Source organism: Carcharodon carcharias, chromosome 12 (genome assembly GCF_017639515.1).
Source record: "Carcharodon carcharias isolate sCarCar2 chromosome 12, sCarCar2.pri, whole genome shotgun sequence".
NCBI classification, from domain to species: domain Eukaryota; kingdom Metazoa; phylum Chordata; class Chondrichthyes; order Lamniformes; family Lamnidae; genus Carcharodon; species Carcharodon carcharias.
In genome coordinates, this window is record NC_054478.1 from 3,724,460 (window position 1) to 3,741,915 (window position 17,456).

Below are 17,456 nucleotides of genomic sequence, written 5' to 3' on the forward strand. Positions count from 1 at the left end.
GTGCCGCACTGTCGGAGGGTGAGTGCTGAGGGAATGCCGCACTGTCGGAGTGTCAGTACTGAGGGAGTGCTGCACTCTCGGAGGGTCAGTACTGAGGGAGTGCTGCACTCTCGGAGGGTCAGTACTGAGGGAGTGCCGCACTGTCGGAGGGTCAGTACTGAGGGATTGCTGCACTGTCGGAGGGTCAGTACTGAGGGAGTGCCGCACTGTCGAAGGGTCAGTATTGAGGGAGTGCCGCACTGTCGGAGGGTGAGTACTGAGGGAGTGCCGCACTGTCGGAGGGTGAGTACTGAGGGAGTGCTGCAATGTCGGAGGGTCAGTACTGAGGGAGCGCCGCACTGTCAGACGGTCGGTATTGAGGGAGTGCTGCACTGTCGGAGGGTCAGTACTGAGGGAACGCCGCACTGTCAGAGAGTCAGTACTGAGGGAGTGCCGCACTGTCGGAGTGTGAGTGCTGAGAGAGCGCCACACTGTCAGAGGGTGAGTGCTGAGGGAATGCCGCACAGTCGGAGGGTCAGTACTGAGGGAGTGCCGCACTGTCGGAGGGTCAGTACAGAGGGAGTGCTGCACTGTCGGAGGGTCAGTGCTGAGGGAGCGCTGCGCTGTTGGAGGGTCAGTGCTGAGGGTGCGCCGCACTGTCGGAGGGTCAGTCCTGAGGGAGCGTCGCACTGTCGGAGGGTCAGTCCTGAGGGAGCGTCGCACTGTCGGAGGGTCAGTCCTGAGGGAGCGTCGCACTGTCGGAGGGTCAGTCCTGAAGGAGCGTCGCACTGTCGGAGGGTCAGTACTGAGGGAGTGCCGCACTGTCACAGGGTCAGTACTGAGGGATTGCCGCATTGTCCGAGGGTCAGTACTGAAGGGGTGCTACACTGTCGGAGGGACAGTACTGAGGGAGTGCTGCACTGTCAGAGGGTCAGTACTGAGGGAGTGCCGCACTGTCGGATTGTCAGTACTGAGGGAGCGCTGCACTGTCGGAGGGTCAGTACTGAGGGAGCGCCGCATTGTCCGAGGGTCAGTGCTGAGGGAGCGCCGCATTGTCCGAGGGTCAGTACTGAGGGAATGCCGTTCTGTCGGAGGGTCAGTACAGAGGGAGTACCGCACTGTCAGAGGGTCAGTCCTGAGGGAGTGCCGCACTGTCAGAAGGTCAGTACTGAGGGAATGCTGCACTCTCGGAGGGTCAGTACTGAGTGAGTGCCGCACTATCGGAGGGTCAGTACTGAGGGATGCTGCACTGTCAGAGGGTCAGTACTGAGGGAGCGCCGCACTGTCGGATGGTCAGTACTGAGGGAGTGCCGCACTGTTGTAGGGTCAGTACTGAGGGAGCGCCGCACTGTCGGAGGGTCAGTACTGAGGGAGTGCCGCACTGTCGGAGGGTCAGTATTGAGGGAGTGCCGCACTGTCGGAGGGTCAGTATTGAGGGAGTGCCGCACTGTCGGAGGGTCAGTACTGAGGGAGTGCCGCATTGTCCGAGGGTCAGTACTTAGGGGGTGCTACACTGTCGGAGGGACAATATTGAGGGAGTGCCGCACTGTCGGATTGTCAGTACTGAGGGAGTGCCGCACTGTCACAGGGTCAGTACTGAGGGAGCGCCGTTCTGTCGGAGTGTCAGTACAGAGGGAGTACCGCACTGTCGGAGGGTCAGTCCTGAGGGAGTGCCGCACTGTCGGAAGGTCAGTACTGAGGGAATGCCGCACTGTCGGAGGGTCGGTACTGAGGGAGGTCCGCACTGTCAGAGGGTCGGTACTCAGGGAGGGTCGCACTGTCGGAGGGTCAGTACTGAGGGAGTGCCGCACTGTCGGAGGGTCAGTACTGAGGGACTGCCGCACTGTCGGAGGGTCAGTGCTGAGGGAGTGCCGCACTGTCGGAGGGTCAGTACTGACAGAGCGCTGCACTGTCGGAGGTTCAGTGCTGAGGGAACGCCGCACTTTTGGAGGGTCAGTGCTGAGGGAGCGCCGCGTTGTCGGAGGGTCAGTCCTGAGGGAGTGCCGCACTGTCGGCGGGACAGTATTGAGGGAGTGCCGCACTGTCGGAGGATCAGTACTGAGGGAGTGCCGCACTGTCAGAGAGTCAGTACTGAGGGAAGACCGCACTGTCGGATTGTCAGTACTGAGGGAGTGCCGCACTGTCAGAGGGTCAGTACTGAGGGAGTGCTGCACTGTTGGAGGGTCAGTACTGAGGGAGCGCCGCACTGTCGGATGGTCAGTACTGAGGGAGTGCCGCACTGTCGGAGGGTCAGTACTGAGGGAGTGCCGCATTGTCCGAGGGTCAGTACTGAGGGGGTGCTACACTGTCGGCGGGACAGTATTGAGGGAGTGCCGCACTGTCAGAGAGTCAGTACTGAGGGAACACCGCACTGTCGGAGGGTCAGTACTGAGGGAACACCGCACTGTCGGATTGTCAGTACTGAGAGAGTGCCGCACTGTCACAGGGTCAGTACTGAGGGAGTGCCGTTCTGTCGGAGGGTCAGTACAGAGGGAGTACCGTACTGTCGGAGGGTCAGTCCTGAGGGAGTGCCGCACTGTCAGAAGGTCAGTACTGAGGGAATGCTGCACTCTCGGAGGGTCAGTACTGAGGGAGTGCCGCACTATCGGAGGGTCAGTACTGAGGGATGCTGCACTGTCAGAGGGTCAGTACTGAGGGAGCGCCGCACTGTCGGATGGTCAGTACTTAGGGAGTGCCGCACTGTCGGAGCGTCAGTACTGAGGAATCGCCGCACTGTTGTAGGGTCAGTACTGAAGGAACACCGCACTGTTGGAGGGTCAGTACTGAGGGAACACCGCACTGTCGGAGGGTCAGTACTGAGGGAACACCGCACTGTCGGAGGGTCAGTACTGAGGGAGCGCCGCACTATCGGAGGGTCGGTACTGAGGGAGTGCAGCACTGTCGGCGGGTCAGTATTGAGGGAGTGCCGCACTGTCGGAGGGTCAGTACTGAGGGAGTGCCGCACTGTCGGAGGGTCAGTACTGAGGGAGCGCCGCATTGTCAGAGGGTAAGTACTGAGGGAGTGCCGCACTGTCGGCGGGACAGTATTGAGGGAGTGCCGCACTGTCGGATTGTCAGTACTGATGGAGTGCCGTTCTGTCGGATTGTCAGTACAGAGGGAGTACCGCACTGTCGGAGGGTCAGTCCTGAGGGAGTGCCGCACTGTCGGAAGGTCAGTACTGAGGGAATGCTGCACTGTCGGAGGGTCGGTTTTGAGGGAGGTCCGCACTGTCGGATGGTCGGTACTCAGGGAGGGTCGCACTGTCGGAGGGTCAGTACTGAGGGAGTGCCGCACTGTCGGAGTGTCAGTACTGAGGGAGTGCCGCACTGTCGGAGGGTCAGTACTGACAGAGCGCTGCACTGTCGGAGGTTCAGTGCTGAGGGAGCGCCGCACTTTTGGAGGGTCAGTGCTGAGGGAGCGCCACGTTGTCAGAGGGTCAGTCCTGAGGGAGTGCCGCACTGTCGGGACAGTATTGAGGGAGTGCCGCACTGTCGGAGGATCAGTACTGAGGGAGTGCCGCACTGTCAGAGAGTCAGTACTGAGGGAAGACCGCACTGTCGGATTGTCAGTACTGAGGGAGTGCCGCACTGTCACAGGGTCAGTACTGAGGGAGCGCCGCACTGTCAGAGGGTCAGTACTGAGGGAGCGCCGCACTGTCGGATGGTCAGTACTGAGGGAGTGCCGCATTGTCAGAGGGTCAGTACTGAGGGAGCGCCGCACTGTCGCAGGGTCAGTACTGAGGGTGTGCTGCACTGTCAGAGGGTCAGTACTGAGGGAGTGCTGCACTGTTGGAGGGTCAGTACTGAGGGAGCGCCGCACTGTCGGATGGTCAGTACTGAGGGAGTGCCGCACTGTCGGAGTGTCAGTACTGAGGGAGTGCCGCATTGTCCGAGGGTCAGTACTGAGGGGGTGCTACACTGTCGGCGGGACAGTATTGAGGGAGTGCCGCACTGTCAGAGAGTCAGTACTGAGGGAACACAGCACTGTCGGTGGGTCAGTACTGAGGGAACACCGCACTGTCGCATTGTCAGTACTGAGAGTGCCGCACTGTCACAGGGTCAGTACTGAGGGAGTGCCGTTCTGTCGGAGGGTGAGTACAGAGGGAGTACCGCACTGTCGGAGGGTCAGTCCTGAGGGAGTGCCGCACTGTCAGAAGGTCAGTACTGAGGGAATGCTGCACTCTCGGAGGGTCAGTACTGAGGGAGTGCCGCACTATCGGAGGGTCAGTACTGAGGGATGCTGCACTGTCAGAGGGTCAGTACTGAGGGAGCGCCGCACTGTCGGATGGTCAGTACTGAGGGAGTGCCGCACTGTCGGAGCGTCAGTACTGAGGGAGCGCCGCACTGTTGTAGGGTCAGTACTGAGGGAACACCGCACTGTCGGAGGGTCAGTACTGAGGGAACACCGCACTGTCGGAGGGTCAGTACTGAGGGAACACCGCACTGTCGGAGGGTCAGTACTGAGGGAGCGCCGCACTATCGGAGGGTCGGTACTGAGGGAGTGCCGCACTGTCGGCGGGTCAGTATTGAGGGAGTGCCGCACTGTCGGAGGGTCAGTACTGAGGGAGTGCCGCATTGTCCGAGGGTCAGTACTGAGGGGGTGCTACCCTGTCGGAGGGTCAGTACTGAGGGAACAACGCACTGTCGGAGGGTCAGTACTGAGGGATGCTGCACTGTCGGATGTTCAGTACTGAGGGAGTGCTGCATTGTCAGAGGGTCAGTACTGAGGGAGCGCTGCACTGTCGGAGGGCCTGTACTGAGGGAACGCCGCACTGTCGGAGGGTCAGTACTGAGGTACTGCCGCACTGTCAGAGGGTCAGTATTGAGTGAGCGCCGCGCTGTTGGAGGGTCAGTACTGAGGTAGTGCCGCACTGTCAGAGGGTCAGTATTGAGTGAGCGCCGCACTGTTGGAGAGTCAGTGCTGCGGGAGCGCCGCACTGTTGGAGGGTCAGTGCTGAGGGAGTGCTGCACTGTCGGAGGTTCAGTGCTGAGGGAGCGCTGCACTGTTGGAGGGTCAGTACTGAGGGAGTGCCGCACTGTCGGAGGGTTAGTACTGAGGGAATGCCGCACTGTCGCAAGTTCGGTACGCAGGGAGCGCCGCACTGTCGGATTGTCAGTACTGAGGGAGCGCCGCACTGTCGGAGGGTCAGTACAGAGGGAGCGCCGCACTGTCGGAGGGTCAGTACAGAGGGAGCGCCGCACTGTCAGAGGGTCAGTACAGAGGGAGTACCGCACTGTCGTAGGGTCAGTACTGAGGGAGCGCCGCACTGTTGGAGAGTCAGTACTGAGGGAGTGCTGCACTGTCGGGGGGTCAGTACTGAGTGAGTGCCGCATTGTCGGAGGGTCAGTACTGAGGTAGTGCCGTACTGTCAGAGGGTCAGTGCTGAGGGAGCGCCGCACTGTCGGAGGGTCAGTGCTGAGGGAGTGCCGCACTGTCGGAGGGTCAGTACTGAGGGAGTGCTGCACTGTCGGAGGTTCAGTGCTGAGGGAATGCTGCACTGTCGGATGGTCAGTGCTGAGGGAGCGCCGCATTGGCCGAGGCTCAGTACTGAGGGGGTGCTTCACTGTCGGCGGGACAGTATTGAGGGAGTGCCGCACTGTCGGATTGTCAGTACTGAGGGAGTGCCGCACTGTTACAGGGTCAGTACTGAGGGAGCGCCGTTCTGTCGGAGTGTCAGTACAGAGGGAGTACCGCACTGTCGGAGGGTCAGTCCTGAGGGAGTGCCGCAGTGTCAGAAGGTCAGTACTGAGGGAATGCTGCACTCTCGGAGGGTCAGTACTGAGGGAGTGCCGCACTGTCAGAGTGTCAGTACTGAGGGGAACACCGCACTGTCGGAGGGTCAGTACTGAGGGAGCGCCGCACTGTCAGAGGGTCAGTCCTGAGGGAGTGCCGCACTGTCAGAAGGTCAGTACTGAGGGAATGCTGCGCACTCGGAGGGTCAGTACTGAGGGAGTGCCGCACTATCGGAGGGTCAGTACTGAGGGAGTGCCGCACTATCGGAGGGTCAGTACTGAGGGATGCTGCACTGTCGGAGGGTCAGTACTGATGGAGCGCCGCACTGTCGGAGCGTCAGTACTGAGGGAGCGCCGCACAGTCGGAGGGTCAGTACTGAGGGAACACCGCACTGTTGGAGGGTCAGTACTGAGGGAGTGCCGCACTGTCGGATTGTCAGCACTGAGGTAGCGCGGCACTGTCCGTGAGTCAGTACTGAGGGGGTGCTACACTGTCGGAGGGTCAGTACTGAGGGATTGCCGCACTGTCGGAGGGTCAGTACCGAGTATGGGACCCCAGTGCCGCACTGTCAGAGGGTCACTACTGAGGGAGTGCCGCACTGTCGGAGGGTCAGTACTGTGGGTGCGCCGCACTGTCGGCGGGTCAGTACTGAGGGAGCGCCGCACTGTCTGAGGGTCAATACTGATGGAGTGCAGCATTGTCCGACGGTCAGTACTGAGGGGCTGCTACACTGTCGGAGGGACAGTACTGAGGGAGTGCCGCAGTGTCGGAGGGTCAGTCATGAAGGTGCGCCGCACTGTCGGAGGGTCAGTACTGAGGGATCGCCGCACTGTCGGAGGGTCAGTACTGAGGGAGTGCCGCACTGTCGGAGGGTCAGTACTGAGGGAGAGCCGCACTGTCGGAGGGTCAGTACTGAGGGAGTGCCGCACTGTCGGAGGGTCAGTACTGAGGGAACACCGCACTGTCGGAAGGTCAGTACTGAGGGAGCGCCGCACTGTCGGAGGGTCAGTACTGAGAGGGTGCCGCACTGTCCGAGGGTCAGTACTGAGGGGGTGCTATACTGTCGGAGGGACAGTATTGAGGGAGTGCCGCACTGTCAGAGAGTCAGTGCTGAGGGAACACCGCACTGTCGGAGGGTCAGTACTGAGGGAACACCGCATTCTCGGAGGGTCAGTACTGAGTGAGTGCAGCACTGTCGGAGGGTCAGTACTGAGGGAGTGCCGCACTGTCGGAGGGTCAGTACTGAGTGAGTGCAGCACTGTCGGAGGGTCAGTACTGAGGGAGTGCCGCACTGTCGGAGGGTCAGTACTGAGGGAGCGCTGCACTGTCGATGGGTCAGTATTGAGGAAGTGCCGCACTGTCTGAGGGTTAGTACTGATGGAGTGCTGCATTTTCCGAGGGTCAGGACTGAGGAGGTGCTACACTGTCGGCGGGACAGTATTGAGGGAGTGCCGCACTGTCAGAGAGTCAGTACTGAGGGAGTGCTGCCCTGTCGGAGGGTCAGTACTGAGGGAGTGCTGCACTGTCAAAGGGTCAGTACTGAGGGAACACCGCACTGTCGGAGGGTCAGTACTGAGGGAACACCGCACTGTCGGAGGGTCAGTACTGAGGGAGTGCCGCACTGTCAGAGGGTCAGTACTGAGGGAGTGCCGCACTGTCGGAGGGTCAGTACTGAGGGAGAGCCGCACTGTCGGAGGGTCAGTACTGAGGGAGTGCCGCACTGTCGGAGGGTCAGTACTGAGGGAGTGCCGCACTGTCGGAGGGTCAGTACTGAGGGAGTGCCGCACTGTCGGAGGGTCAGTACTGAGGGAGTGCCGCACTGTCGGAGGGTCAGTACTGAGGGAGTGCCGCACTGTCGGAGGGTCAGTACTGAGGGAGTGCCGCACTGTCGGAGGGTCAGTATTGAGGGAGTGCCGCACTGTCAGAGAGTCAGTACTGAGGGAACGCTGCACTGTCGGAGGGTCAGTACTGAGGGAGCGCCGCACTGTCGGATTATCAGTACTGAGGGAGCGCCGCTCTGTTGAAGGGTCAGTACTGAGGGAGCGCCGCACTGTCGGAGGGTCAGTACTGAGGGAACACCGCACTGTCGGAAGGTCAGTACTGAGGGAGCGCCGCACTATCGGAGGGTCAGTACTGAGTGAGTGCCGCACTGTCGGCGGGTCAGTATTGAGGGAGTGCCGCACTGTCGGAGGGTCAGTACTGAGAGGGTGCCGCACTGTCCGAGGGTCAGTACTGAGGGGGTGCTATACTGTCGGAGGGACAGTACTGAGGGAGTGCCGCACTGTCGGAGGGTCAGTACTGAGGGAGTGCCGCACTGTCGGAGGGTCAGTACTGAGGGAGCGCCGCACTGTCGGAGGGTCAGTGCTGAGGGAGTGCCGCACTGTCGGAGGGACAGTACTGAGGGAGTGCCGCACTGTCAGAGAGTCAGTGCTGAGGGAACACCGCACTGTCGGAGGGTCAGTACTGAGGGAACACCGCACTCTCGGAGGGTCAGTACTGAGTGAGTGCAGCACTGTCGGAGGGTCAGTACTGAGGGAGTGCCGCACTGTCGGAGGGTCAGTACTGAGTGAGTGCAGCACTGTCGGAGGGTCAGTACTGAGGGAGTGCAGCACTGTCGGAGGGTCAGTACTGAGGGAGTGCCGCACTGTCGGAGGGTCAGTACTGAGGGAGCGCTGCACTGTCGATGGGTCAGTATTGAGGAAGTGCCGCACTGTCTGAGGGTCAGTACTGAGGGAGTGCCGCACTGTCCGAGGGTCAGTACTGAGGGAGTGCAGCATTGTCCGAGGGTCAGTACTGAGGGGCTGCTACACTGTCGGAGGGACAGTACTGAGGGAGTGCCGGAGTGTCGGAGGGTCAGTACTGAGGGAGTGCCGCACTGTCACAGGGTCAGTACTGAGGGAGTGCCGCACTGTCACAGGGTCAGTACTGAGGGAGTGCCGCACTGTCACAGGGTCAGTACTGAGGGAGCGCCGTTCTGTCGGAGGGTCAGTACAGAGGGAATACCGCACTGTCGGAGGGTCAGTCCTGAGGGAGCGCTGCACTGTCGGAGGGTCACTACTGAGGGATCGCCGCACTATCGGAGGGTCAGTACTGAGGGAGTGCCGCACTGTCGGAGGGTCAGTACTGAGGGAGAGCCGCACTGTCGGAGGGTCAGTACTGAGGGAGAGCCGCACTGTCGGAGGGTCAGTACTGAGGGAGTGCCGCACTGTCGGAGGGTCAGTATTGAGGGAGTGCCGCACTGTCAGAGAGTCAGTACTGAGGGAACACGGCACTGCCGGAGGGTCAGTACTGAGGGAACACCGCACAGTCGGAGGGTCAGTACTGAGGGAGCGTCGCACTGTCGGATTATCAGTACTGAGGGAGCGCCGCTCTGTTGAAGGGTCAGTACTGAGGGAGCGCCGCACTGTCGGAGGGTCAGTACTGAGGGAACACTGCACTGTCGGAGGGTCAGTACTGAGGGAGCGCCGCACTATCGGAGGGTCAGTATTGAGGGAGTGCCGCACTGTCGGCGGATCAGTATTGAGGGAGTGCCGCACTGTCGGCGGATCAGTATTGAGGGAGTGCCGCACTGTCGGCGGGTCAGTATTGAGGGAGTGCCGCACTGTCGGAGGGTCAGTACTGAGGGAGTGCCGCATTGTCCGAGGGTCAGTACTGAGGGGGTGCTACACTGTCGGAGGGACAGTATTGAGGGAGTGCCGCACTGTCAGAGAGTCAGTGCTGAGGGAACACCGCACTGTCGGAGGGTCAGTACTGAGGGAACACCGCACTGTCGGAGGGTCAGTACTGAGGGAGCGCCGCACTGTCGGAGGGTCAGTCCTGAGGGAGTGCCGCACTGTCAGAAGGTCAGTACTGAGGGAATGCTGCACTCTCGGAGGGTCAGTACTGAGGGAGTGCCGCACTATCGGAGGGTCAGTACTGAGGGAGTGCCGCACTATCGGAGGGTGAGTACTGAGGGAGTGCCGCACTGTCGGAGCGTCAGTACTGAGGGAGCGCCGCACTGTCGGAGGGTCAGTACTGAGGGAACACCGCACTGTTGGAGGGTCAGTACTGAGGGAGTGCCGCACTGTCGGATTGTCAGCACTGAGGTAGCGCGGCACTGTCCGTGAGTCAGTACTGAGGGGGTGCTACACTGTCGGAGGGACAGTATTGAGGGAGTGCCGCACTGTCAGAGAGTCAGTACTGAGGGAACACCGCACTATCGGAGAGTCAGTACTGAGGGAACACCGCACTGTCGGAGGGTCAGTACTGAGGGAACACCACACTGTCAGAGGGTCAGTACTGAGGGAGTGCTGCACTGTCGTTGGGTCAGTACTGAGGGAGTGCCTCACTGTTGGAGGATCAGTACTGAGGGAGTGCCGCACTGTCGGAGGGTCAGTACCGAGTATGGGACCCCAGTGCCGCACTGTCAGAGGGTCACTACTGAGGGAGTGCCGCACTGTCGGAAGGTCAGTACTGAGGGAGTGCCGCACTGTCGGAGGGTCAGTACTGTGGGTGCGCCGCACTGTCAGCGGGTCAGTACTGAGGGAGCGCCGCACTGTCTGAGGGTCAATACTGATGGATTGCAGCATTGTCCGACGGTCAGTACTGAGGGGCTGCTACACTGTCGGAGGGACAGTACTGAGGGAGTGCCGCAGTGTCGGAGGGTCAGTACTGAGGGAGTGAAGCACTGTCGGAGGGTCAGTACTAGGGAGTGCCGCACTGTCACAGGATCAGTACTGAGGGAGCGCCGTTCTGTCGGAGGGTCAGTCATGAAGGTGCGCCGCACTGTCGGAGGGTCAGTACTGAGGGAGAGCCGCACTGTCGGAGGGTCAGTACTGAGGGAGTGCCGCACTGTCGGAGGGTCAGTACTGAGGGAGTGCCGCACTGTCGGAGGGTCAGTACTGAGCGAGTGCCGCACTGTCGGAGGGTCAGTACTGAGCGAGTGCCGCACTGTCGGAGGGTCAGTACTAAGGGACTGCCGCACTGTCGGAGGGTCAGTACTGAGGGTGTGCCGCACTGTCGGAGGGTCAGTACTGAGCGAGTGCCGCACTGTCGGAGGGTCAGTACTAAGGGACTGCCGCACTGTCGGAGGGTCAGTACTGAGGGAGTGCCGCACTGTTGGAGGGTCAGTACTGAGGGAGTGCCGCACTGTCGGAGGGTCAGTACTGAGGGAGTGCCGCACTGTCGGAGGGTCAGTATTGAGGGAGTGCCGCACTGTCAGAGAGTCAGTACTGAGGGAACACTGCACTGTCGGAGGGTCAGTACTGAGGGAGCGCCGCACTGTCGGATTATCAGTACTGAGGGAGCGCCGCTCTGTTGAAGTGTCAGTACTGAGGGAGCGCCGCACTGTCGGAGGGTCAGTACTGAGGGAACACCGCCCTGTCGGAAGGTCAGTACTGAGGGAGCGCCGCACTATCGGAGGGTCAGTACTGAGTGAGTGCAGCACTGTCGGCGGGTCAGTATTGAGGGAGTGCCGCACTGTCGGAGGGTCAGTACTGAGAGGGTGCCGCACTGTCCGAGGGTCAGTACTGAGGGGGTGCTATACTGTCGGAGGGACAGTATTGAGGGAGTGCCGCACTGTCAGAGAGTCAGTGCTGAGGGAACACCGCACTGTCGGAGGGTCAGTACTGAGGGAGCGCCGCACTGTCGGAGGGTCAGTGCTGAGGGAGTGCCGCATTGTCCGAAGTTCAGTACTGAGGGGGTGCTACACTGTCGGCGGGACAGTATTGAGGGAGTGCCGCACTGTCAGAGTCAGTACTGAGGGAACACCGCACTGTCGGAGGGTCAGTACTGAGGGAACACCGCACTGTCGGATTGTCAGTACTGAGAGAGTGCCGCACTGTCACAGGGTCAGTACTGAGGGAGTGCCGTTCTGTCGGAGGGTCAGTACAGAGGGAGTACCGCACTGTCGGAGGGTCAGTCCTAAGGGAGTGCCGCACTGTCAGAAGGTCAGTACTGAGGGAATGCTGCACTCTCGGAGGGTCAGTACTGAGGGAGTGCCGCACTATCGGAGGGACAGTACTGAGGGAGCGCCACACTGTCGGATGGTCAGTACTGAGGGAGTGCCGCACTGTCGGAGCGTCAGTACTGAGGGAGCGCTGCACTGTTGGAGGGTCAGTACTGAGGGAACACCGCACTGTTTGAGGGTCAGTACTGAGGGAACGCCGCACTGTCGGAGGGTCAATACTGAGGGAGCGCCGCACTGTCGGAGGGTCAGTGCTGAGGGAGTGCCGCACTGTCGGAGGGTCAGTACTGATGGAGTGCTGCATTGTCCGAGGGTCAGTACTGAGGCGTTGCTACACTGTCGGCGGGACAGTATTGAGGGAGTGCCGCACTGTCAGAGAGTCAGTACTGAGGGAACACCGCACTGTCGGAGGGTCAGTACTGAGGGAACACCGCACTGTCGGAGGGTCAGTCCTGAGGGAGTGCTGCACTGTCGGAGGGTCAGTACTGAGGGAGCGCCGCACTGTCGGAGGGTCAGTACTGAGGGAGCGCCGCACTGTCGGAGGGTCAGTACTGAGGGAGCGCTGCACTGTCGGAGGTTCAGTGCTGAGGGCGCGCCGCACTTTTGGAGGGTCAGTGCTGAGGGAGCGCCGCGTTGTCGGAGGGTCAGTCCTGAGGGAGTGCCGCACTGTCGGAGGGTTAGTACTGAGGGAGTGCCGCATTGTCCGAGGGTCAGTACTGAGGGGGTGCTACACTGTCGGCGGGACAGTATTGAGGGAGTGCCGCACTGTCGGAGGGTCAGTACTGAGGGAGTGCCGCACTGTCAGAGAGTCAGTACTGAGGGAACACCGCACTGTCGGATTGTCAGTAGTGAGGGATTGCCGCACTGTCGGATGGTCAGTACTGAGGGAGTGCCGCATTGTCAGAGGGTCAGTACTGAGGGAGCGCTGCACTGTCAGAGGGTCAGTACTGAGGGAGTGCCGCACTGTCGGAGGGTCAGTACTAAGGGAATGCTGCACTGTCGGAGGGTCAGTGCTGAGGGAGCGCCGCACTTTTGGAGGGTCAGTGCTGAGGGAGTGCCGCACTGTCGGAGGGTCAGTACTGATGGAGTGCTGCATTGTCCGAGGGTCAGTACTGAGGGGGTGCTACACTGTCGGCGGGACAGTACTGAGGGAGTGCCGCACTGTCAGAGATTCAGTACTGAGGGAGTGCCGCACTGTCAGAGAGTCAGTACTGAGGGAACACCGCACTGTCGGAGGGTCAGTACTGAGGGAACACCGCACTCTCAGAGGGTCAATACTGAGGGAGTGCCGCACTGTCGGAGGGTCAGCACTGAGGGAGTGCCGCACTGTCGGAGCCTCAGTGCTGCGGGAGCGCCGCATTGTCGGAGGATCAGTGCTGAGGGAGTGCTGCATTGTCCGAGGGACAGTACCGAGGGAGTGCCGCACTGTCGGAGGGTCAGTACTGAGGGAACACCGCACTGTCGGAGGGTCAGTACTGAGGGAACACCGCACTGTCGGAGGGTCAGTACTAAGGGAGTGCCGCACTGTCGGAGGGTCAGTACTAAGGGAGTGCCGCACTGTCGGAGGGTCAGTACTGAGGGAGTGCCGCACTGTCGGAGGGTCAGTACTAAGGGAATGCTGCACTGTCGGAGGGTCAGTACTGAGGGAGTGCCGCACTGTCGGAGTGTCAGTACTAAGGGAATGCAGCACTGTCGGAGGGTCAGTACTGAGGGAGTGCCGCACTGTCGGAGGGTCAGTACTAAGGGAATGCTGCACTGTCGGAGGGTCAGTACTGAGGGAGTGCCGCACTGTCGGAGGGTCAGTACTGAGGGAGAGCCGCACTGTCGGAGGGTCAGTACTGAGGGAGTGCCGCACTGTCGGAGGGTCAGTACTAAGGGAATGCAGCACTGTCGGAGGGTCAGTACTGAGGGAGTGCCGCACTGTCGGAGGGTCAGTACTAAGGGAATGCTGCACTGTCGGAGGGTCAGTACTGAGGGAGTGCCGCACTGTCGGAGTGTCAGTACTAAGGGAATGCAGCACTGTCGGAGGGTCAGTACTGAGTAGGAACCCCAGTGCCGCTCTCTGGAAGGGGAGCCGGGAGGGTAGGGGTTGGGGGTTTACACCTAGTGGCTTCCGGTGACCTTTTTGTAATCCTCTGCTTCCCCTTTCCCTCCCTGTACCTACATCCCCCCTGCCCCCTCAGGGTCTGAAACCATCCCAACCCTCCCAAAGCACCTACTCCGACCTCTTGTCGGTCATCGAGGAGATGGGCAAAGAAATCCGGCCGACTTACGCGGGTAGTAAGAGCGCCATGGAGCGACTGAAACGGGGTAAGATTCGAGTCATCCTCGTGCTGGAGAGGGAGAGGGGGACTCAGGGGGAGAGGGACACAGGGGAGCGAGGGACACGGAGAGCGAGGGACACGGGGGAGCGAGGGACACGGGGAGAGGGCAGGAGCGAGGGACACGGGGAGCGAGGGACACGGGGAGCGAGGGACACGGGGAGCGAGGGACACGGGGGAGGGCGGGAGCGAGGGACACGGGGAGCGAGGGACACGGGGAGCGAGGGACACGGGGGAGGGCGGGAGCGAGGGACACGGGGAGCGAGGGACACGGGGGGGGCGAGAGCGAGGGACACGGGGAGCGAGGGACACGGGGAGCGAGGGACACGGGGGGGCGAGAGCGAGGGACACGGGGAGCGAGGGACACGGGGAGCGAGGGACACGGGGGAGAGGGACACGGGGAGCGAGGGACACGGGGAGCGAGGGACACGGGGAGCGAGGGACACGGGGGAGAGGGACACGGGGGAGGGCGGGAGCGAGGGACACAGGGAGCGAGGGACACGGGGAGCGAGGGACACCGGAGAGGGACACGGGGAGCGAGGGACACGGGGAGCGAGGGACATGGGGGGGGGGGCGAGAGCGAGGGACACGGGGAGCGAGGGACACGGGGAGCGAGGGACACGGGGAGCGAGGGACACGGGGAGCGAGGGACACGGGGAGCGAGGGACACGGGGAGCGAGGGACACGGGGAGCGAGGGACACCGGAGAGGGACACGGGGAGCGAGGGACACGGGGAGCGAGGGACACGGGGAGCGAGGGACACGGGGAGCGAGGGACACGGGGCGAGGGACACGGGGGCGAGGGACACAGGGAGCGAGGGACACGGGGAGCGAGGGACACGGGGGAGAGGGACACGGGGAGCGAGGGACACGGGGAGCGAGGGACACGGGGGCGAGGGACACGGGGGGCGAGGGACACGGGGGGCGAGGGACACGGGGAGCGAGGGACACGGGGGGAGAGGGTCACGGGGGGAGTGGGACACGGGCGAGGGACACGGGGAGCGAGGGACACGGGGGGCGAGGGACACGGGGAGCGAGGGACACGGGGAGAGAGGGTCACGGGGAGAGAGGGTCACGGGGGGAGAGGGTCACGGGGGGAGAGGGTCACGGGGGGAGAGGGTCACGGGGGGCGAGGGACACGGGGGGCGAGGGACACGGGGGGCGAGGGACACGGGGGGCGAGGGACACGGGCGAGGGACACGGGGAGCGAGGGACACGGGGAGAGAGGGTCACGGGGGGAGAGGGTCACGGGGGGAGAGGGTCACGGGGGGAGAGGGTCACGGGGGGCGAGGGACACGGGGGGCGAGGGACACGGGGGGCGAGGGACACGGGGAGCGAGGGACACGGGGAGAGAGGGACACGGGGGGCGAGGGACACGGGGAGCGAGGGACACGGGGGGAGAGGGTCACGGGGGGAGAGGGACACGGGGGACAGGGCCAGAGGGCGGGAGTGAGGGACACCAGTAGGTAGCCTGATTCCCATTCTCTGACCACAGCTCCGGACACTCACGGGATCTTCCCTCTCCTTTCTCCCCACAGGTATAATCCACGCCAGGGCACTGGTCCGGGAGTGTTTGGCCGAGACAGAGCGAAATGCCCGGTCATAGCATCGAGAGCAGCCCCACGGACCGAGTGCGGCATTCCCGCAGCCCCTTCCCGATCCCACCCTTTCAAGGCCGAATGTCCTGATGATTCCTTGTGGCCGCGCCAGCGGGGAGGAGAACCGAACAATTAAATTTTTTTCTTCAAAGCAAAATTTCCTAGTTTAGTGGCAGTTCCCCTTGGGAAAGCAGTGAGGGAGGGCAGAGATTTATCTTTCCCCGGGTCAGACTGTTAAATAACTTCTTTCCTGATTTTGAGCGTCTTTGTGTCTCCCACTCAGGGAAGGGTTTTTGCCCGAAGCATTTTGGGGACTTTTCCCAGTCACCTTCCTCTGTTTACCGCTTGCCCAATCAGGAACAGGAGGAGGCCATTCAGCCCCTCGCCTCGAGCCTGTTACACAGGGACAGGAGGAGGCCATTCAGCCCCTTCACGAGCCTGTTCTGCTCAGTCAATTGGAGAATGGCTAATCTGATATTTTGACTCCCATCTGAAGGGCCTCGGCTCCGTAACCCTTTAACCCCCTTACCCGACACATCTCTCTCCATCTCCGTGTTGAAATTTCCAATTGACCCCCCTCCTCCACCAGCCCCTCAGGGGGTGGGTGTTCCAGATTTCCGCTCCCCTTGGTGTGGGGAGGTGCTTCCCGACATCCCCCCGCCCCCCCGCACCTTCCCTGTTTTTTTCCCCTTCGCCTGCCCCTTTTCGCTCCTCAGTCGGTGTCTTTTTGGAGACGCTCCCTAATGAGCCGAAACGTTGCGAGACGCTCCCTAAGTGGCGACCGGCGGTGGGTGGGTGGGGTGGGGCGGGGTGGAGGGTGGGGGCCCCTGAGGGTCCCAGATTCCGGCCGATCGGCGATTCTGACCGAGGTGGACCGACCAACCAACACCCCCCCCCCCCCCGCCCCCACCACCTCCCGGCTGAGTGAGGTCAGGCCGAGCATTGGGAGGAGACCCTCCCCCCCTCCCCCATCTTAGCTGCAGCCCCCCATCCCCCCCCCACCCACCGGGGCTGAGATTCAGGAGAAACGTTTGTGGGACAGTCAGGGTGAGACATTGGGAGACGCTCCCTAGACCACCGCCTGGCTGAATCGATGGAGACAGCTCCCCCTCACACCACCCCCCTGACCACTGCACTGCGGCCCCCACTGTCGGAGTATTTTGTTAAAGAACAAGTTTGTAATAAAGATCGAAAGGTCATTTCTACGCCGGACTGAAGTAGACTCGTGTACCAAGGATTAAATATTAAACCATGTGGACTGTGACACACTGAACTACGCTCTCTCTCTCTCTCCAGGCGCACGCCAACTCCCAGCAGCTCACCCAGGCTGTAGGCTCCACAGCAACCCGAGCCTCGTGATCGGCGCGAGCGAATCCCGGAGGTGGTGCACAGAGTGGGGGGGTGGGGGGGGGTGGTCAGCGCTGAGGGAGAGCCGCGCAGTCGGAGGGTCATCGCTGAGGGAGAGCCGCGCAGTCAGAGGGTCAGTACTGAGGGAGTGCTGCATGGTCGGAGGGTTATCACTCAGGGAGCGCCGCACTGTCGGAGGGTCAGTACTGAGGGAGCGCCGCACTGTCGGAGGGTCAGTGCTGAGGGAGCGCCGCACTGTCGGAGGGTCAGTGCTGAGGGAGCGCCGCACTGTCGGAGGGTCAGTGCTGAGGGAGCGCCGCACTGTCGGAGGGTCAGTGCTGAGGGAGCGCCGCACTGTCGGAGGGTCAGTACTGAGGGAGCGCCGCACTGTCGGAGGGTCAGTGCTGAGGGAGCGCCGCACTGTCGGAGGGTCAGTACTGAGGGAGCGCCGCACTGTCGGAGGGTCAGTGCTGAGGGAGCGCCGCACTGTCGGAGGGTCAGTGCTGAGGGAGCGCCGCACTGTCGGAGGGTCAG

At 62.0% G+C, this 17,456-nt stretch overlaps 1 protein-coding gene across 1 annotated transcript in view; it reads left to right on the forward strand.

Annotated features, from left to right (window-relative positions):
* The window catches only part of LOC121285027 (cyclin-dependent kinase 2-associated protein 2-like), a 28,687-nt gene extending 12,961 nt beyond the window's left edge, over nucleotides 1-15,726 (forward strand). The window contains exons 3-4 of the mRNA XM_041201128.1: nucleotides 13,841-13,967; nucleotides 15,516-15,726. Of these exons, the coding sequence (XP_041057062.1) occupies nucleotides 13,841-13,967; nucleotides 15,516-15,583 (195 nt within the window). The 3' untranslated portion in view covers nucleotides 15,584-15,726. The remainder of the gene's footprint in view (nucleotides 1-13,840; nucleotides 13,968-15,515) is intronic.
* The last annotated feature ends 1,730 nt before the right edge of the window (nucleotides 15,727-17,456 follow it).